The 20,169-nt window shown below is 46.9% G+C and overlaps 1 protein-coding gene across 4 annotated transcripts; it reads left to right on the top strand.

Moving 5' to 3' along the window:
• The first annotated feature begins 1,484 nt into the window (after positions 1-1,484).
• Positions 1,485-19,526, top strand: CCDC59 (coiled-coil domain containing 59). 4 transcript variants are annotated; one of them, XM_078772541.1, is made up of 6 exons: positions 1,538-1,660; positions 5,445-5,504; positions 6,197-6,324; positions 12,824-13,040; positions 14,386-14,461; positions 18,399-19,526. In XM_078772541.1, the coding sequence occupies exons 4-6, from the start codon at positions 12,826-12,828 to the stop codon at positions 18,570-18,572; spliced, it is 465 nt and encodes a 154-aa protein (XP_078628667.1). In that variant the 5' UTR covers positions 1,538-1,660; positions 5,445-5,504; positions 6,197-6,324; positions 12,824-12,825; the 3' UTR covers positions 18,573-19,526. The 4 variants fall into 4 exon arrangements, with proteins under 4 accessions (XP_067959670.2, XP_067959672.2, XP_067959671.2 ...); XM_068103571.2 differs by lacking the exon at positions 5,445-5,504 and having other exon boundaries at positions 1,519-1,660; XM_068103570.2 differs by lacking the exon at positions 6,197-6,324 and having other exon boundaries at positions 1,523-1,660.
• Positions 19,527-20,169: the final 643 nt, after the last annotated feature.

The raw sequence follows: 20,169 nt of genomic DNA, 5'->3' as shown, positions 1-20,169 counted from the left end.
CTCCGCGACGGCGGCTGGGTCGACAGGCTCCCCTGGGTCCTGCTGGGCCTCCGGACGGCGCCCAAGGAGGACCTGCGCGCATCCGCGGCGGAGTTGGTCTTCGGGCAACCGCTGCGGGTGCCGGGCGAGTTCCTCCCCGACTCCACGGCACCATGGTCCGCGGCACAGCAGCGCTCCGCTCTGCAAGAGACCGCCCAGAGGTTCGCCCCGGTGCCAACGGCATGCCACGGGCACCCACCGACGCACGTCGCCCCGGAGCTTTGCACGGCGGAGTACGTCTTCGTCCGCCACGATGCCCACCGGACACCACTGCGGCCCCCATACGACGGGCCTTTCCGCGTGCTGGAGACCGGGGCGAAGCACTTCACCCTGGACATCGGCGGTACTCCTACCTGCGTTTCGGTAGACCGCCTCAAGCCGGCCCACCTCGACGTGGACCATCCACCGCCAGTGGCCCGACCCCCACGTCGGGGCCGCCCCCCTGCGGGCGGACCCCCGGCACCGCCCAGCCCCGCCGCCACGCCGCCCCCCGGTCCTGCACCCATCCCAGGGGCAGCCAGGGGCATCCCACCTGGCATCCCTGCACCCCGGATGCCGCCGATCGCCAGGGGGCGCTTCGGCCGGGTCATTCGTCTGCCCCGCAAACTGGCCCTCCAGGTGCGCGGGAATTCTGGGGGGGCGCGTGTGGCGGACACAAAAGCCCACTGGCGTGGTGACATCATTCCGCGCACCAAGTGGGCGGTGGCCACGCCCGAGGGGTAGGCGTGGCCTCATGATATACACCGGGCGCGCAGCCCGGAGCGCGCCAGTGTTAGTGGTTACAGTGAGCTCCTGAAATAAAGACGCTTATAAGTTACCGCTTGTCCGCTTCCTCCTTGCTCGCAAGCAGCGCGCGTAACGCCGCGCTTTAGGAGGATATTTTGAAGATACATTTTATTTTAACCAAAATCGAATCGGCTTGTTCTTGTTTTCTTTAACTTTAACGTCCACCTTATATCGGCAGACGGGACGACGAGTGATGAATCACTCGACCTGAGAAACACCAGGTTGACAGTTTATAGCTGGGTCGGGATTCGAATCCAGGCTGGACAGTTTATAGGCAAATGTGGGTACCTCTTGGCTATCCCGCCAACCCAATGTATGCAGATTTTATATATCGAAAATCATATACTACTTGTCTTTCTGCAATGCATTATGGTTAACAGCTGACTGGCAGGGAAAGATGGCGTCCTGTGACTTCAATACAACAATCATCCAGCCCATTGCATGCGCTGTCCATGTTTCAAAGACCAGGGATCTGAACCGTTGGAGTCACGTTTGGATCCCGATTCAGGAATGTTACATTTTGATTTGAGAACAGATTAACATCACGTGTGGCAGTACAATCATTCGGACAAATGATGTAAACGCTCACTGGACAGCTAAACTAAATGTGGAAAGAATGAAACACTCGAATGACACGTGGACAAACAGGAAGTAATCTTAGAAACGACTTCATAGGCGTGACCTCACGGGGTCACACGGACCACGTGACGTATAAACAGCACCGACGTTAAAGCTGGTGTAAAGATGGCGGCGTCCTCCAGTTCTGGCGAGCAGCGCAATCAGACGAGGAAAAAGAGAGAAATTAGTAAATTGAAGTACAGTCGTTTTAGTGAAGGTGATTATAATTTATATGATTGTTTGTTGTGTCACTGTTCGGCGTTTCTGAGTTCATCTGAAAAGACCGTCTGGTGACCGTTCTGCTTGTTTTCCACGTGGGCCTTGCTTCGCTGCGCTCGAATCGTGGTTTTTAATGTCCTTTACAATTACATCTCGTGCAGTTTGTATTCAAACAGGACCTCGTGTGTGTGTGTGTGTGTGTGTGTGTGTGTGTGTGTGTGTGTGTGTGTGTGTGTGTGTGTGTGTGTGTGTGTGTGTGTGTGTGTGTGTGTTTGTTTGTCTGTTTGTCTGTTTGTCTGACTTTGTCTGACTTTGTCTGACTGTTTGCCTGACTGTTTGCCTGACTGTTTGCCTGACTGTTTGTCTGACTGTTTGTCTGACTGTTTGTCTGACTGTTTGTCTGACTTGTTTGTCTGACTTGTTTGTCTGACTTGTTTGTCTGACTTTTGTCTGACTTGTTTGTCTGACTTTTTTCTGGCTGTGTTTGTCTGTGTGTCTGTGTGTGTGTGTCTGCCTCTGACTGTGTGTGTCTGCCTCTGACTGTGTGTGTCTGCCTCTGACTGTGTGTGTCTGCCTCTGACTGTGTGTGTCTGCCTCTGACTGTGTGTGTCTGCCTCTGACTGTGTGTGTCTGTGTGTGTGTGTGTGTGTGTTTGTCTGTGTGTCTGACTGTGTGTGTGTGTCTGACTGTGTGTGTGTGTCTGCCTCTGACTGTGTGTGTCTGCCTCTGACTGTGTGTGTCTGCCTCTGACTGTGTGTGTCTGCCTCTGTGTGTGTCTGCCTCTGACTGTGTGTGTCTGCCTCTGACTGTGTGTCTGCCTCTGACTGTGTGTGTCTGCCTCTGACTGTGTGTGTCTGCCTCTGACTGTGTGTGTCTGCCTCTGACTGTGTGTGTGTGTCTGCCTCTGACTGTGTGTGTGTGTCTGTCTCTGACCGTGTGTGTGTGTGTCTCTGACCGTGTGTGTGTGTGTCTCTGACCGTGTGTGTGTGTGTCTCTGACCGTGTGTGTGTGTCTCTGACCGTGTGTGTGTGTGTGTCTCTGACCGTGTGTGTGTGTGTGTCTCTGACCGTGTGTGTGTGTGTCTCTGACCGTGTGTGTGTGTGTGTCTCTGACCGTGTGTGTGTGTGTGTCTCTGACCGTGTGTGTGTGTGTGTGTGTGTGTGTGTGTGTGTGTGTGTGTGTGTGTGTGTGTGTGTGTGTCTCTGACCGTGTGTGTGTGTGTCTCTGACCGTGTGTGTGTGTGTCTCTGACCGTGTGTGTGTGTGTCTCTGACCGTGTGTGTGTGTGTCTCTGACCGTGTGTGTGTGTCTCTGACCGTGTGTGTGTGTGTCTCTGACCGTGTGTGTGTGTCTCTGACCGTGTGTGTGTGTCTCTGACCGTGTGTGTGTGTCTCTGACCGTGTGTGTGTGTCTCTGACCGTGTGTGTGTGTCTCTGACCGTGTGTGTGTGTCTCTGACCGTGTGTGTGTGTCTCTGACCGTGTGTGTGTGTGTGTGTGTGTCTGACCGTGTGTGTGTCTCTGACCGGGTGTGTGTCTCTGACCGGGTGTGTGTCTCTCTGACCGTGTGTGTCTCTCTGACCGTGTGTGTGTCTCTGACCGTGTGTGTGTCTCTGACCGTGTGTGTGTCTCTGACCGTGTGTGTGTCTCTGACCGTGTGTGTGTCTCTGACCGTGTGTGTGTCTGTCTCTGACCGTGTGTGTGTCTGTCTCTGACCGTGTGTGTGTCTGTCTCTGACCGTGTGTGTGTCTGTCTCTGACCGTGTGTGTGTCTGTCTCTGACCGTGTGTGTGCGTGTCTGTCTGTCTCTGTCTCTGACCGTGTGTGTGTGTGTGTGTGTGTGTGTGTGTGTGTCTGTCTGTCTCTGTCTCTGACCGTGTGTGTGTGTGTGTGTGTGTGTGTCTGTCTGTCTCTGTCTCTGACCGTGTGTGTGTGTGTCTGTCTCTGACCGTGTGTGTGTGTGTCTGTCTCTGACCGTGTGTGTGTGTGTCTGTCTCTGACCGTGTGTGTGTGTGTCTGTCTCTGACCGTGTGTGTGTGTGTCTGTCTCTGACCGTGTGTATGTGTGTCTGTCTCTGACCGTGTGTGTGTGTGTCTGTCTCTGACCGTGTGTGTGTGTGTCTGTCTCTGACCGTGTGTGTGTGTGTCTGTCTCTGACCGTGTGTGTGTGTGTCTGTCTCTGACCGTGTGTGTGTGTGTGTCTGTCTCTGACCGTGTGTGTGTGTGTGTGTGTGTGTCTGTCTCTGACCGTGTGTGTGTGTGTGTGTGTCTGTCTCTGACCGTGTGTGTGTGTGTCTGTCTCTGACTGTGTTTCTGTCTCTGACTGTGTTTCTGTCTCTGACTGTGTTTCTGTCTCTGACTGTGTTTCTGTCTCTGACTGTGTTTCTGTCTCTGACTGTGTTTCTGTCTCTGACTGTGTTTCTGTCTCTGACTGTGTTTCTGTCTCTGACTGTGTTTCTGTCTCTGACTGTGTTTCTGTCTCTGACTGTGTTTCTGTCTCTGACCGTGTGTGTGTGTGTGTGTGTGTGTGTGTGTCTGTCTCTGACTGTGTGTGTGTGTGTCTGTCTGTCTGACCGTGTGTGTGTGTGTGTGTGTGTGTGTGTGTGTGTGTGTGTGTGTGTGTGTGTGTGTGTGTGTGTGTGTGTGTGTCTGTCTCTGACCGTGTGTGTGTGTCTGTCTCTGACCGTGTGTGTGTGTCTGTCTCTGACCGTGTGTGTGTGTCTGTCTCTGACCGTGTGTGTGTGTCTGTCTCTGACCGTGTGTGTGTCTGTCTCTGACCGTGTGTGTGTGTCTGTCTCTGACCGTGTGTGTGTGTCTGTCTCTGACCGTGTGTGTGTGTGTGTCTGTCTCTGACCGTGTGTGTGTGTCTGTCTCTGACCGTGTGTGTGTGTCTGTCTCTGACCGTGTGTGTGTGTCTGTCTCTGACCGTGTGTGTGTGTCTGTCTCTGACCGTGTGTGTGTGTCTGTCTCTGACCGTGTGTGTGTGTCTGTCTCTGACCGTGTGTGTGTGTCTGTCTCTGACCGTGTGTGTGTGTGTGTGTGTGTGTGTGTGTGTGTCTCTGACCGTGTGTGTGTGTGTGTGTGTGTGTGTGTGTGTGTGTGTGTGTGTGTGTGTGTGTGTCTCTGACCGTGTGTGTGTGTCTGTCTCTGACCATGTGTGTGTGTGTGTCTGTCTCTGACCGTGTGTGTGTGTGTGTGTGTCTGTCTCTGACCGTGTGTGTGTGTGTGTGTGTGTGTGTGTGTGTGTGTGTGTGTGTGTGTGTGTGTGTGTGTGTGTGTGTGTGTGTGTGTGTGTGTGTGTGTGTGTGTGTGTGTGTCTGTCTCTGACCGTGTGTGTGTGTGTGTGTGTCTGTCTGTCTGTCTGTCTCTGACCGTGTGTGTGTGTGTGTGTGTGTGTGTGTGTGTGTGTGTGTGTGTGTGTGTGTGTGTGTGTGTGTGTGTGTGTGTGTGTGTGTGTGTGTGTGTCTGTCTCTGACCGTGTGTGTGCATGCGCCTGACTCTGTGTTCGTGTTAGTTGTATTTAAAGTTGCTTTACTTCAATCAAGCATTTGTTGGACGTTATTGGAGGTTTGTATATTGGGCAATCAACTTGGGCACACTTCGATGTCCGGGGACCCCACATAAAAGAAGTAACTGATGAGTTCAGCAATTGCTGTTATCAACGGCTTTCGTATAATGCGCACACTTATCCCTATCACAATCCCCTTGTATGCACTTTCATGTGTATATATTGTACATCCTTGTCATACCCTGGCGTCATTGCTCTGTGCATGGCTGCTGTATGCAGATTGATGGACTATCGCTTCTTTTGCATTTCTTCCGAAAGGATGGTATATAGCCAGTACAGGTAATGCACTCACCTTTGAGCTGCGTCATCCGGGTTCGATTCCCAACCCTGCTATGAACTTAGATTGGTGTTTCGTAGGCAGGTGTTGCATCACAACCGGCATCATACCACGTCTGATAGCGTCTCCCATATGATGGCATTAGTTGGTGGACATAAGAGATCCCATGGTATCTTTGTCAAAGAGCCTTTTGTGCTTTTGTGCACAAAGTGTGAATATTTTCGATAATATCAGCTCCTCCTGATCCCCATGTACTGTGTCCATTGTCTCCTGTCCTAAAAGTACACTGCTATCTCCTAATGACCATGTGATACATGTACGAGCTCCACCATGAGCCTCATTTCAGAGTAAGAATCCTAACTTGCCCACATTTCCATTTGCTTCTTGTATTTGAGCATCCTTGTAACTTTCAAATTCTGGTGTTTTTACTTATCTCTGTTTAATATTTTAATATTTCAAAATATATGGTTTTCGTAGCTTTTTCCCTGCCATTGTGCTGTACAATACTTATGTTACAGATGGTCGGTGCTGCAAAAAGTAGTTTATTGGCAATGATTATACTGGGTGGTTTGCCATTGTCATCTCAGCAGCAGTTAGTGTGGGAATTTGGAATTTGTTCATGGTGTTGGCGATAGTTCGCCCACACTTCATGAAGGACACGATGGGATCTTTAACGTCCACCTTGTATCGGCAGACGGGGCGCCCAGCTGAACATACATCCAAGGGACGGTACACACACTGATGAATCGCCCAACCTGTGAAACACTGGGATGACCGTTTATAGCTGAGTCGGGATTTGTCCCCAGGCTAGACAGTTTAGAGGTAAGTGTGTGTGTACCTATAGGCCATCCTACCGGACTTTCCATACCATAAACACTTTTTACCCCATGCGCACGAAGGGAAAAGCGGGTTTAAGCAATTGGTTCACTTTGTCTGTCCGTCTGGCTGTCTATAAACGTCAGTTTATGATTGAGGAACTACTTGATTTCAATTGAATGTTGCATTTTGAACACTAGCACACCTGCTCCCTACGGGAGCAGTCGGAAGGATCATGTTATTATCCTTTGTGGGATATATAGATTACAGTAGATCTCGGCTCATATAATGCCTTAATGTTGGAAGTGATTTCCTAACTTTCCGTTTTGTGTTAACCAGCAGTAGCGACTGCTTAAAAAGGTAATCATACATGCTTCTGGTTTGTAATATTTCCTTCCGGTAGGGTTGCCCCCACAAAAACGCCACAATAACCTCTTTATAACATGTTAGCACGGCACTTGTCCAAGGAGGAATAACCCTTTGGGGAGGAGAGATGTTGTTAGTCCCCTACCCGCTTCACTAGAGGGGACTATAGGTTTGCTCTCGGTCTGTCTGGCTGTCCATCCCACCTGTGGATTTTCAGCCTTTTTTCCATACCCTTTCACATATTCAACTGAAACTTGGTACATGGCTTTAATATGATAAGTTAGTCGAACAAGTTTGAGTTTTGAGGCATTTCACTAATTGTTCACAGTTATGCCCTTTTTCGACTTATTCGTATTGTTATTACTTTTGTAATTGGAAGCAGCCTTGGAAAATCGCCATGATTAGCTATCTTGACATGGATTTCGTCCATGAGGAACAACTTTCTCAAGGAGTGGGGCAAATGAAGCCACTACAACTTCCATCTTGTGACCCTTAGCCTCCTGTCAAGTTTGGTTGAGATTGAATAAGTCACGACCGAATGTATCACGGTCAGACAGACAGACATCATATTGCGTATTTTAGTATGATGATAAATCAGAAAGCAAACGTAGTTTAGGAGTTGGATAACTTTTAAGTGCAGATAGGAGTGGGATAATTTTTATTTTTTTTACTCTTCCTGTCTGGCAGTCAAACAAAATTGAAAATCATTCCGAACAGGAAACTTACTGTAAAGGACACAAACAGGCACAAATAACTTATGTAACGTGTTAAATAAGGTGGTGTAAAAGGCGCTGCATCGATAGCGGTAAACCTCTGAATTTTCATTTCTACAACCTCTAAAAATACTTATTCTATTTCAATTGAATTATATACCTGAACCCTGTGGAACACAAATCGCCATTTTGTCACACAAAAAACTTCTGTTTAGCAGTGCCGTACTTGGCCAAAATATTGTTACGGTCTTGCGCGACCCCGTTCCCTTACCAAGGGGAGATTAAGCCCCTTGTTCTCCTTGGGTCGTCGCAACTGCGAGACTTGAGTCGCCACTTCCGGCCAGACGCGGGACAGGGTTTCGGGACAATGTTCGCATGTACCTAAGTACCCACGCTGCCGCGGAAGTGGGGATCAAGTCTCGCACGAACCACGCGTAATTTGAGTGCACCCGAGCGGATGGCGCACCACATGGTCCGTGCTATTACCTTGTTATTGGAACCCGATTAGTAGTCCAGTCAAAATGTGAATGGACCCGCCACTAATTGCAAGAGAAACGAAGTAATACTTTTCTGAGACCTTGATGTCTACTAAATATCTGCCCAAAATTATACTTAAATATATTGAGTGGAACATGGTTTTTCAGGTCCTTTCCGATTTGGGAACTTTTTGGACTACCGCAATGTTTGGAAATTAATTATATGACAATATCACTCTTAATAATACACCAAATCAACTCTAAATTATTTATTTAACCATGTTTGAATACACTACCACAACTATTTGTACCCAATGTCCTTCTGTCCGTTCACAATATTTAACACGTCACTTCGTCTCTTCAATGGTCACTATCATCAGCATCCTTGAAAACGTCCACTGATTCGTCTGCATTTGCACAAATACCTCTGCACTCCCTACATGCAAATGTGCAAGGCAGCCCAAGTTTCCGACAACCACAACGTTTATCACTGCAACCACCCTTGCAAGAACACCTAACCAGCTTTAGGAGATAGTCTGGTGCTGCAGCGAGGTCAGAATGCATAGGGATCATCCTGGTGTCCATGATCCTCCATCCCCAGTCAAGCCGGTTGAGTTTGTGTCCTTTCCACTCCTGAACCTGTTGGAATACCCTTAGGCTGTGATATTTGGAAGCTGAGCTCGTGGGCAGAAGTACCCGTGGGTGCAACGATGTTTTGTTTGTTGTCACCTTAGCATGAAATTTTGCTACCCTCAATTCGTTCAAATTGTCTGATGGTTTGCCTCCGTACACACAAACCATTGCTCTGTCTCCTGCAGCAATGACCTCATCCTGTGTTGACTCTTTATTGCCGAAAATTAGGGCCTCTTGCTGGAACATTTCATTGTCCTTGAACAGTTTGAGTCCAGTGCCTTTGCCGATCCCAAAGACCCTTGATGTCGTGTCGCATCCCAGGTACGCATGGATGAAGAGAATGTTTTCACAGACAGTATCACCCAGAGCCTCTCTGACTTTGCCAATGTCAAAGTATTGTCTTGGATTCAATGAACCCTTTTTCGGCTCCGACATTAAGTAGAGAGTGTGCGCAGTATTCTTGCGAAAATAGTAGCACAGTAGTATCAACAAGTCAGTGTCTTCGCCAACAAGAACAGTGTTGGATTTTGAAGAGCTACAAACTGCAGGTGTTGCTATGAGTAGGTCTGCATCCCCACTCGCATGAAGCACTTCACAATGAGATTCTTCCAGTTTCTTACCAAGAATGTCCATGAATTGGTGCTTGTTCTCCTTGTTCCGAAGAAACTCTTCCTTCTTGACAGAAAGCGTCATGGTTTGAGAAACAGATACCTTCACTGATGGTCGCTCACCCCTTTTCTGATGGGCAGTCTTTCGTTGAGGGACCTTCACGATAGCCATCAAACACGACGATAACATGCCCGTAATGCCTACTAACATATTTCAGGTAGCGGTCAAGAATATCCTTGTACTGTTCACCTGACTGCCACGGTATGCGCTGCAATAGGGCACCGCCATCGAGTACGTATTGTATATCGGACGGTTGTGCAGTATCGGCAGGTGCCAAGGATTTGATTGCTGAGGCTAACGCTGGCTTATTGGCGGACAGCAAGGCATATTTGGTCTCGAACAAAGATGGAGGATATGTGCATAACTCACAAAGGAGTGCTTTGGATAAGTCTCCTACTTCAGTGCCAGCGATCACAAGTCTCTGGAAGAGTAACTGAGGGTCGATATTGATGTCTCCGTCTGGTGTCTTCATTGCAGACTCTGAGTCCATAGTTATGGCTTGACCCTTCTTCTTGAAGCTGTATTCAAGCACACGTTTACCACTCATCTGGCCCAAGAGCCTTTCTCCCACAGTTTTCGCCTCATCAACATTCACCGTTGTCTGGGCAACTATACCAGTGAAAATGTTGTGAAGAGTATCGTCTTGAAAGGGATCCCTCTCATGAAGAAACTCAAGCATTTTCTGGGTATCAGCAACATCATTCTTCTGTCTAGACTTTGATAGATCCTTGTGCTGTTCACTTGTCACATACATCACATCAGTGAGGTGTTGGAGGGCGTTGTTCACCTCTGCAAAGAAAGGACTAGCCATGACCCAGACTGAGCGTTGTGTCTCTGTCATCCCTCGTCCCCTGGTCAGACCACCTGATGTCTTCAGACTTCTCATAAGTACTTGTTCGATGACTAAATCTGTAGACAGACCAGCCCAGTATCTGTCGCTCCGTCGGACAACTTGGAATCCTTGGGGAAATTTCTGATGTACTTCTGGATGGTCCTTTGGTAACTCGGTCATCAGTTGCAGATATATGTGCAGGCACTTTGTGTAGTGTCTGTGTCCGGAAGCTGCAAGATATGGAAGAATGGCGCACAGGATATGCAAGTGAAGCATCCAATCGCCTGTTCTTTCAGATTTCAGAAAAAAACGGATAATGTCCACCATTTCCATGTATTGTAACCACAGTCTCGCTGTCCGTTGATGCCTTATCTATCTATAATTCCAGTAATCTCTGTCTGTACGTCTGTACGTTTGTTTGTTTGTCTGTGACCGCTGTTTCTCGACAACCACGGGTCCGATATACTTTTAACTTGCCAGGTATATTGCTGGGGACCCGAGGATGTGCCTTTTCAAGGTTTCATATTAATCGGACAATTACTTACCGAGCTATGTCCAAAAAACGATTCAACCAATCAGAGAGCAGCGAACGATCGCGTGTGCCGAACGTGGCGGGCACACTCTGCCTCGGATGGCACATTTGAGAGCGTATTCATTTATTTCACGTTTGCAAACTATGTTGGCGTTAAACTATGTTTTACAACTAATAAAAACGAATTTGCGATTCATTCGCTTTCCTGCGCGTTTGTGTACGCGATGGCGATTTCTTTACCAAACTCCGGAAGCCGTTCGCTTTGGACCGAACCATTTCATGTAAATAGAGGGGGGGGGATTGTCACCACTCGCAAGCCGTTCGCTTTGGACCAAACCATTTCATGTAAATAGAGGGGGGGGATATAATTTTAGATATATATATAGTACGGGCATGCCCTAGTTGTATCAATCACCTGATTGATTTTGTCTCCAATGACCTCCATCACCTTCGATGACTCGATGTCTGGCACTGCTTGGTCACCCGACATCAGACCGTCAAACAAGTCGCCTGCATCATTGAGCTCTGCTGGAACTGTAGGCTCGCTGTCTCCATCACTTGGGAGGTTCATCTGAAATACCTTTGAAGCAAGTTTTGCATTGAGTGCTGCATCAACGAGTAGATGTCCACGTATAGCTCTAGACACGGCTTTGCCACTCATCATGTGGGTTGTAGTGTTGCTGGCATATGCAACTTCCAGAAGCTCTTTGAGTCCAGTACCAGACATCAGGTGGCCAATACACCCAAGAAAACTCATGAGTGTATGGAATCCTCCTAGTCTTAGAACAATCGAGTGAAGTTTACTGTCCGCTGGCTCCCTCTTGACTATGGTGAGAGCTTTCCACCAAAGTGGCTGATCAAATGTCAGTATCGGGGGTTACACCATATCTCACTCCACCTCTCGTTCACGGCTCTCGTTCAATCTGAAAATAAAGTATGATCCACTCATTATAATTGAGTATAATTTTATGTATTTGTTCAGAGGATCGACAGGTTTCAGAAAAATATCATTTTTTTTTCTCTTGCAATTAGTGGTGGGTTAGGGGTAAAAGTTCGCTAGAATGACTGGACTATAGAGCGATATAGACTTTCGTACCATGCTACGTCAATGAGGGAAAACACGAGACGGTCGAATCAAAGAAATAACACGATTTATTTACACTATTATGTACAATGGTTCAGAAGAAAAGAGAGACACAGGGCAGACCTTAGTCAGTCTTAACTTATATCCCAGACAATGGGCCCGTTCACACTCACAGGGGGATGAAGGAAGGAAACGTTCATGCGCTGAATGCGCCGGCAAGGTCGTTCAGGAACAGCTCACCCGGCGTGGCCCTCTTGCGGTCACAGCACGTCCCCCGACGAAGGCAGGCAGGCGGCGGGAGGGATCCTCGCAGCGCGTATCTTGAACAAAGGCAGGCAGGAAAATATGCGCGTCTCTCGCCCGGCACGGCGGTCCTTCACAGCGCGATTAATACAACGGCGCGCTTTCACTCTCGTAACTCAACGGAGGATCTGACTCAAGCTCAACCGCGAACTCAACTTGTAACTCGTCTGCCTCCCTTCCCACAACTTGGCGCTCTGAACCGACTCTCACAACTTGGTTCAACAGAGGACCCCGGCTCATAACTTGATTCAACACCGCGCACTCTCAGAACTCAGCGCTCCCTTCTCATAACTCAATTCAACAGAGGACCCCGGCTCACAACTCGAGCTCGTAACTCAGCGCATGTCCTCCTCATAACTGAGGTGGGGGCTTCGAGCACAGGGTTATATGGTTCCGCCCTGGCCCGCATCGAATGTTCCAAACCACGCCTTTTAGTTTTGCCGCAGTGGTAAGCCACTCCCCTCGAGCCCTGATTGGCGGCTCGTGCTTACCGGTCACTCTCACTCCTTCTGTCCCGCCTTCCTTCGGCCTTGATCGACTTGTTCAGGCCGGCCTCGTGGGATTTCCCGCCAAAACTCAAAGCATCGAGGCAGCATAAGCATTGGAAGGAGACCTAACTCTCATTATTCTACTCAACGCAAAACTAACACAGGAAAAGGACTACGCTTATATTTACAATGAAATAACTGAACTATCGCGAGGCTACGTGTTGTAGTGTGACTAAACTATGAGGGGAAATTAACCTTTATTTGTAAAACACAAAACCACAACAATATGGCATTTTGCATCATCTTGACCAATCAAATTTGCTGCTCGCAGACCCCACCCATGTCCTTTTTTTTTTTCTCAAGACTGTGTGGGGTAAGGTGTTCTTTGAACTATATTTCTGTTTTGCAGAGATGCAGCTGGAAAAACAAAGAACTATGATGGTAAAATCAAAATATATGCGGATGCTCAAGAAAATGGACCATTCAGCTGCAGCACAGGTTGACGCACAGCATTACCCTGAGCATTTGAAGCACCTGTACGAGGAAGAACAACAAGACTTTGATAGTCGTGTGGCTGCGCGGAGCGCGAGGCGTCGGGCGCACCTGCCTCCTGTACAAGAGCAAAGGTAATTATTCAGAGCACGTAATGCACCTTTTCAAGAGTGCCCTCCTACCTACCTACCTACCTGCCTTTGGATTCCTTTAGATATAAGCAAAACAGTATTTTGAGGCTAGTTTTGTAGCTAATGCACCAACAAGATTGTGATTCTGAAAACTACACCTGTACCTTTTCTGGTACCGGATGTAATTTGCAACGTTGATGTACATTAGGGCACATTTTGGGGTAATCCTTATTGAACTTTTTTTTTCTGCAACCTTTAAAATATTTATTTTATTTCAATTGAATTATATACTTGAACACTTTGGAACACAAAGGACCTGCATGACTCAAGGGCAAGGAAGCGTGCAGGAAAGATCATCGCTGACCCCTCCCACCACAGTCATCACCTCTTCCAAAAACTTCCCTCTGGTAGATGGTCCAGAGCCATCAGAACCAACGCAGATCACCTGCCATCTGAACAGTTTCTTCCCCCATGCCTTAGCCCTCACAAACCGTCCATCTGGCCTGCAGTAGCCCCCCCTCCCCCCCTCCCTCCCTACCGGATCCCTCACCTTAGGAAGCTATGAACTGCCCTTCTTCCCCCCCTACCCCCCCAACCAGACTCTACACTCGATACTTGTTTTTATAACTACTTGTTAATTTGCAACCTCACCCCTCCCTCCCTCCCCCTACCCACCCCGCCCCCCCCCCCCCCATTCCCATCAGCCTTGACAATTTTTAAACCTTCCATGCTACCCTGTACTTCATGCTATAATTTGTAAATTTGGGTATTTTGTGGACATGCTATAATTTGCAATTTTGTGAATTTGGTGTATTTTGTGGAATTTATGGATGACTGTAAGCGTACAGCACATTCACCAAGTCAAATTCATTGTATTTGTTAGCTAATTGTATTAGCCTGGTGTTGGCTTAGCGGTTAGGGTGCCGGCTTGGGATCCTAGGATCCTGGGTTCGAATCCCGGTCGATCGCTAAATTAACACCAGGGGGGTTGACTCAGCCTGTCATCCCTCCGAGGTTGGCAAATTGAGTACCAGCTTGCTGGGATGAATGATCACGGTGTGTACCCCAGTTTAGAATAGGTACACCGTATCCCTGCGCATCGTAAGAGGCGACTAAGGGTTGGCGTCAGGAAGGGCATCCGGCCATAAAAACATTTCCTCAAACAGGGAACCATGATTGTCATGGGGCCCGCAAGGCTAACCCCCGCTCTAGCGGGGAAAATGGCCTTAAAACGATCATTCATATTCATTTTTGGCATTAAAGTTGATTCTGATTCTGATTGAACTTTGATGTGGATGTATTAGTTGTTTTGTCCAATTAATATGTATCTTATCTCTTCACGTTTTAGGGTGAAGCTCACAGCCTACCAAAAGGCAAACGAAGAATACAAAAGGATAAGTAATGAAAGGCAGAAGAAACATGAGGTACAGTATTTTTATGATATTTGGTCTACTGAGTGTCAAGTTGCATGTGCTCGTTCATTTTTGATGTGATCTTTTGGAATACAGTTAACGTTGCTTGTATCTTGTTTTCTCTCCTGGTTCAAAATGGAAATGGAAAATGGTGCTCGAGCTACACAAAGAGCTAACAAACCATGATATTGTAATTATGGACTTTTGTTAATCCCCAAACTCATCTTGTTTGGTTGGCAGAGAGAGACATAGAGAGAGACACAGAGAGAGACACAGAGAGAGACACAGAGAGAGACACAGAGAGAGACACAGAGAGAGACACAGAGAGAGACACAGAGAGCACACTTCATAGGGACTTGATAATGCATCTGGTTTGTTTTTCATTCAAAGTCGAGGCTCGTGGAAGAGCTATAACACAGTACAGATCAGGACAAAACGGCAGAGCGAGTGGGAGAACACCAACAGCAGGTCTGAGGGACAAATTAGATGGAGACGGGCAAACAAGAGATGTGGGCAAGAATGAGGAGTAGGGTTGGGGTGGGGGGGGATTAACAGTAGTAGAGAAGATCATGGTTTTGGATTGAGAATGATCCAAGATGGTGGTGAACAGCTGTCTTGGAGACCTGGAGGGAAGAATGACATTGAAGAGGATGTGGATGTTGGTTCCACAAGTGTGTAAAATAGAGGAACAAATGAGTGAGGTGAGAAGTGAATCTACATTTAGGTAGTTTAACCAGAAGGGAGTTGATTGTGTGGGCCCTGCAGAATCGTGTGGGTCCTGCAGAAACCTGAATGCAGGGGAGGGGGAAAGCACAGAAAGAGCAGAGGGTGCAAGACCAGAAAGGAGGCAGTAGAAGACGGAGAGACTACCGACCTGTCTGTGATGGCAAATTGATAGGCCCATGGACTCTGTTTCATCATGGGAGAGTCCAATGATCTTGAAGGCCTTTGTTTCCATGGTGTCAAGCAGAGAAAGATGCGAGACAGGGGAGCCAGCCCAGAGGGGAGAGCAATACTCCATCAAGTTGTGGCTGAAGGCCTTTTAGGTGGATAGGAGTTCATGTGTGCCAAGGAAGGGTGTATGACGGAGGATGCTCACTCAGCAGCTGGTTTTGTAAGCCAGTTTTAAATGTGATTTGTCCAAGAAAGATCATGGCTGATAGTGAGATCCATGAGTTTGAATGACTTGATCAACAAGATTGAGCATTAAACAATGCAGAGACTGGTATGGGTATATAGATGTGAGAATGAATGGTCTTTATTGTTGATCTGTGTGTGGACTTGCACATACACTCACTGACATGCATACACTCAGATGCGCACACACCCACAATATATTAGCCAATGCCATCCCTTAACCATTTTATGTGGTGCAAGTGTTTTTAGTCCGTTATCCAGAGGGAACTATAGGTTTGCTCTCCGTCTGTCTGTCCGTCCCACCAGGGGTTTTCTAGACTTTTTTTCCATGCCCTTTAACATATTGAGCTGAAACTTGGTAAATGGCTTTATTATGATTGAAAAAAAAAAAAAAAAATTTGTATACTGAATCGAGGCTCGTGAAAGAGCTAACATTTATTTCACAAACAAATCGACCAGACAAACAAAATATATAAAAAGAGGGAGCGGAAGACAAGATGGGGAGAGAAGGGGAAGCACACAAACGCAACATTTGAGAGCAGGGAGATGTGTGGGAGGGAGAGGGCTTGGGGGGTGGAGGGGGGGGAGGCGTGGGAAGGGGAGGGGGGGGGGGTGGGAGAAGCTATACAGAACAAGTTCAACAAGAAGAAGTTACAGAACAAGTTCGAGTTTCAGGGTGTTTCATCCATTTAAAAAAAAATTGTTATGGCTTTACTATGCAAAATATTGGGATTGGTAGGGGACATGTATAGCAAAACAATTTGCCCTCTTGTTCATTTTGTTTTAAGATTAAAACACCCCTCTACTTGCATATGGACCACACCGTACTCGAATCAGAAATGGCTCTTCCTTTACATGCATGTATAACCAAAAAGCCAGGGCAAATGCACCACGTGAATAATTTATTCCACTGTTGAGTGTAATATATAACAACCAGAACGGCACTCAGTAGAGCGCATACCTCCGCCAGGCTGTACAGTTTTCGTTTTGTATCCCAATGATAGGCTTGATCTGGATCCGGACTTAAACCAAAGTCAAATTGGCTTGTTATTGTCACCTACCAAACCCATCCACCTGGTTTTGTCATAACTCGCCCATTCGTTTTGAGATATCGTGCTATATATCGTTTTTTGGCCAAAGTCCCAATGGTGAAGAATTACTTGATTCTCGTATCTGGATCTTCAACAAATTTGAATCCATTCGTCCTTGTCACACACACAACCTGTCCACCAAGTTTCGTCTGGATCCATCAATATATTTTTGAGATATCCTGCACACAGACAGACAGACAGACAAAGGGACAACCAAACAGGAGTGAAAACCTTTACCTCCATCCACCTTGGGTGGTGGAGGTAATAATGAATGGAATCGACAACGACAACGTCGATCAAATTATGCTAATGGCCCTGGGAAGTAAGAAGAAGACGTCAGCTCTGACATTTCTGGCGGTAACCCTTCAACAACAACAAAACAACCTTCAAACCTTCTGGGTCTTCAAATCTTCAAACCTTCTGTTCTTCAAACAAAACAACCTTCTGGCGGTAACCCTTTCTCAGAGCAAAAGAGCTATGGCAGTTGGCCGACTCTGATCAATGTTCGATTCCATCCATTGTTCTAGCAGGGCATGGTTGGGATCAACGGGGAGGAGGAAATTCCTCCTCAGGAAATGCCCCACTGAGTGCGGTGAGAAAGGCTGCGCCATTGTTGTGATGTCACTCATTTCCAGGATATCCCGGGAAGTGACGGCACTGCCCCCCAAACTTAGTGGCTTTGTCAACTGTTTGTCTCGTCAATATGTCCGTATGTCCGTATGTGTGTGTATGGGTGACAGTTCCATTATGATCCTTAGACCTTGTATAAAAACGCCTGAGCGTACATAATAAATAAATTCTCCCTAAGATGGTGCGAGAACTCGTTCCTTGATTGGTTATCACTGGAGTGGTGCTAATGCTCCTCTTATAAACCTCGTACTGATTTGGATATTTAAGTTGATGAACATGAGATTAAAATTATTACCTCCACCACCGAAGGTGGATGAAGGTTATGTTGTCACCCCTGTCTGCCTGTCTGTGCATTTGTGAACAAAATATCTCAAAAAGTTGTGGAAGGATTCGGACGAAATTTGGCAGAGTTGTGGCATATGTGACAAGGAAAAAAAAATTATTAGATTTTGCTGAAGATCCGGATTCGGATCTGGCTACTAGAATTTTTAAAGTGATTCTCCACCATTGGGAGATTGGGCCAAAAACGATACAGAGCAAGATATCTCAAAGTTGTGGACGGATTTGGACGAAACTTGTTGGACAGGTTGTGTGTGTGACACGGAAGAATCGATTGAAATTTGGTGAAGATCCGCATCCGAATCCGGCTAGTAGAATATTTTAAGTGATTCTTCACCATTGAGTGATATGTCCAACCAGGCGGAGGTGGGCTCTCTACTGAGTGCCGTTCGAGTTCGCTCTGTCATGAGCTTTGATTTTTGCAGGAAAAATATAATACACCTTTGTCTCATTATGAAACCTTAAAAAACAGGACTCTTTCACAACCTTCTGAACTGGTAATTTTACCACTGTTCATTTGAAACCATTCCAACGAACAGGCCATGGACTTGCTGGGTGATGCTTGTACTCTCCACTTGTTTAACAAGCGTACACATATTCGGTTAATCGAAGGAACTTTTTTTTTTTGTCCAAACGGAATGGGAAGTGTCATGTTTATTTTAAGATGTCACATGGAGCTTTGCTCAAAATGTGACACTTACACATGGTACCATTGCTCTAACTCCCCATCTTTGTGTTTGTGACCACCTTAGGACCGAGAACAAAGGAAAAAGGATAAGGAGGAAGCAATCAAGAAGTACAAAAAGAAGAAGTGGCAGAAATATCGGGTGCTGATGCAGAAAACGAAGAAGGGGCAACCCAGGCTGAATCTTCAAATTGACCACTTGCTCAAAGAAATCCAGGATCGCATGGAAGCGTCCAAGTAAATTGATAGTCGTCAGAATGCTTTCGGCACATCAATGGATGGCCGAGTCGGACGGGAAGTATTATTGATGCAACTACACGTTGGATCAGCAATCTCCACGACAATTCCACCTTCTTGTTCCAAAAGCTCAGAAGTCTGTTCTCGTGCCTGCTTATTGAGGAATTTTTTTTGAGACAAAATGTCGTTTACGTCATTACCCATTACCCATCTTACTTGGCCCTTCTTTTTGTTGTCAAATTGTATTTAAGATTGTTTAATGACGTCTGTTTATATAAAGGTAAGCCTGAGGGTGGTAGATATGTGGAAGCATCGCTCCATCTTGGCACATTTACGATGTCAGTATTTTATAATGAAACTGCTGTGTCTGACCAGATTGTGCGGATGGAGTGCACTCTACGGCATCCTGTCTGGTGTGGGTTCGGTTCGAATTGGTGCCTCACGGGCAGGGTGTTGCATCAAGAAGTGGGTCGTCCCTTGGTTAAGCTAGTTGACCACTCTGTTCACATTACCTTGTCCTTAGTGAAGAGTTGGTGAGTTATCGCCTGTACCTGGAACAAATTGCTCATTCCCACCCCAACAAGCTCCAGTTGAACGTCAGGTCTGGCAACCAAAAGCTTTACCTGGCCAACCACACAAGGTGGGATTCATTTTGGCTGTTAGTGTTGTAGTTGAAGTAGTAGTAGTACTACTTGTGTTGGAAAGGCTCAGGCAGACATAAGTTTCCTGTTTAATGTCACTTGACTTCCTCATCTCTGCAAGTCAGTGGTTAGAATTGTAGGAGATAAGGTAGAGCATTTTAAAGAGAAAGCAAGAACGGAGTAAGTGAGACTAAAACACAATTTTTTTTTTTTTTAAGTACAGTACTGTATTTGCAAAAAGTATTTCCAATGAAATATTTCGTAAAATAATAACATAATCAGACACGTAAAAATAAAGAGCCTGGTGGGAGTGCGTTTATTTAAAGCTTCCATTATTTGGGAATATTGTGCCACCTTAACCCTAATACTACCAACATATTGTTACGGACCGCGGATAAGATGTTTTGCCGAGCGGATGGCACCGCGGCCGAACAGTTACCCCGACTAACCCGATTCCCGAACGTTGGCCGGATCGCACCACAGATATTCAATATGGAAAAGACAAAAGCGACACGGATGTGAAGGAGAAGAAGACAGAAGTAGGGAATACGAATATAATTTATTTACTATTTACAACCAAAAGTAACCAAGGAAGAAGGAAAGATAAGAAAATAATTTACAGAAGATATTAGAGACACAGTGCAATGCTAGCTTACCTACAGTCTTAATTAACTCAGGGACAGAACAAACAAGGACAGACTCATGTGGGGAATGATGATAGGACTGGCAGGAGGTGAATGGCTGGAGGGAGAGGAAGGTCCACGGGTACTGCAGCACGATCGGCGCGTTTAGCAGCCGCCGTTCCTTCGTGGCCCTGCTCAAAACTGCCGTCAAGGCCCCAAGCTGCTGTGGCTGAAGCTGCTGTGGCTGCTGCTGCTCTGTATGTACGTCGCGTGCTTTCTCCAGGACTCGTCTGACTCGTCTCGTACTCAGTCCAACCACCCTTTTGCTTCTTGCGCG

The sequence above is a fragment of the Myxine glutinosa genome, chromosome 1 (assembly GCF_964187855.1).
Source record: "Myxine glutinosa chromosome 1, kmMyxGlut1.1, whole genome shotgun sequence".
Lineage (NCBI taxonomy): Eukaryota > Metazoa > Chordata > Myxini > Myxiniformes > Myxinidae > Myxine > Myxine glutinosa.
Note: the sequence above shows the minus strand (reverse complement) of the source record. Positions and strands in the feature narration are given on the sequence as shown.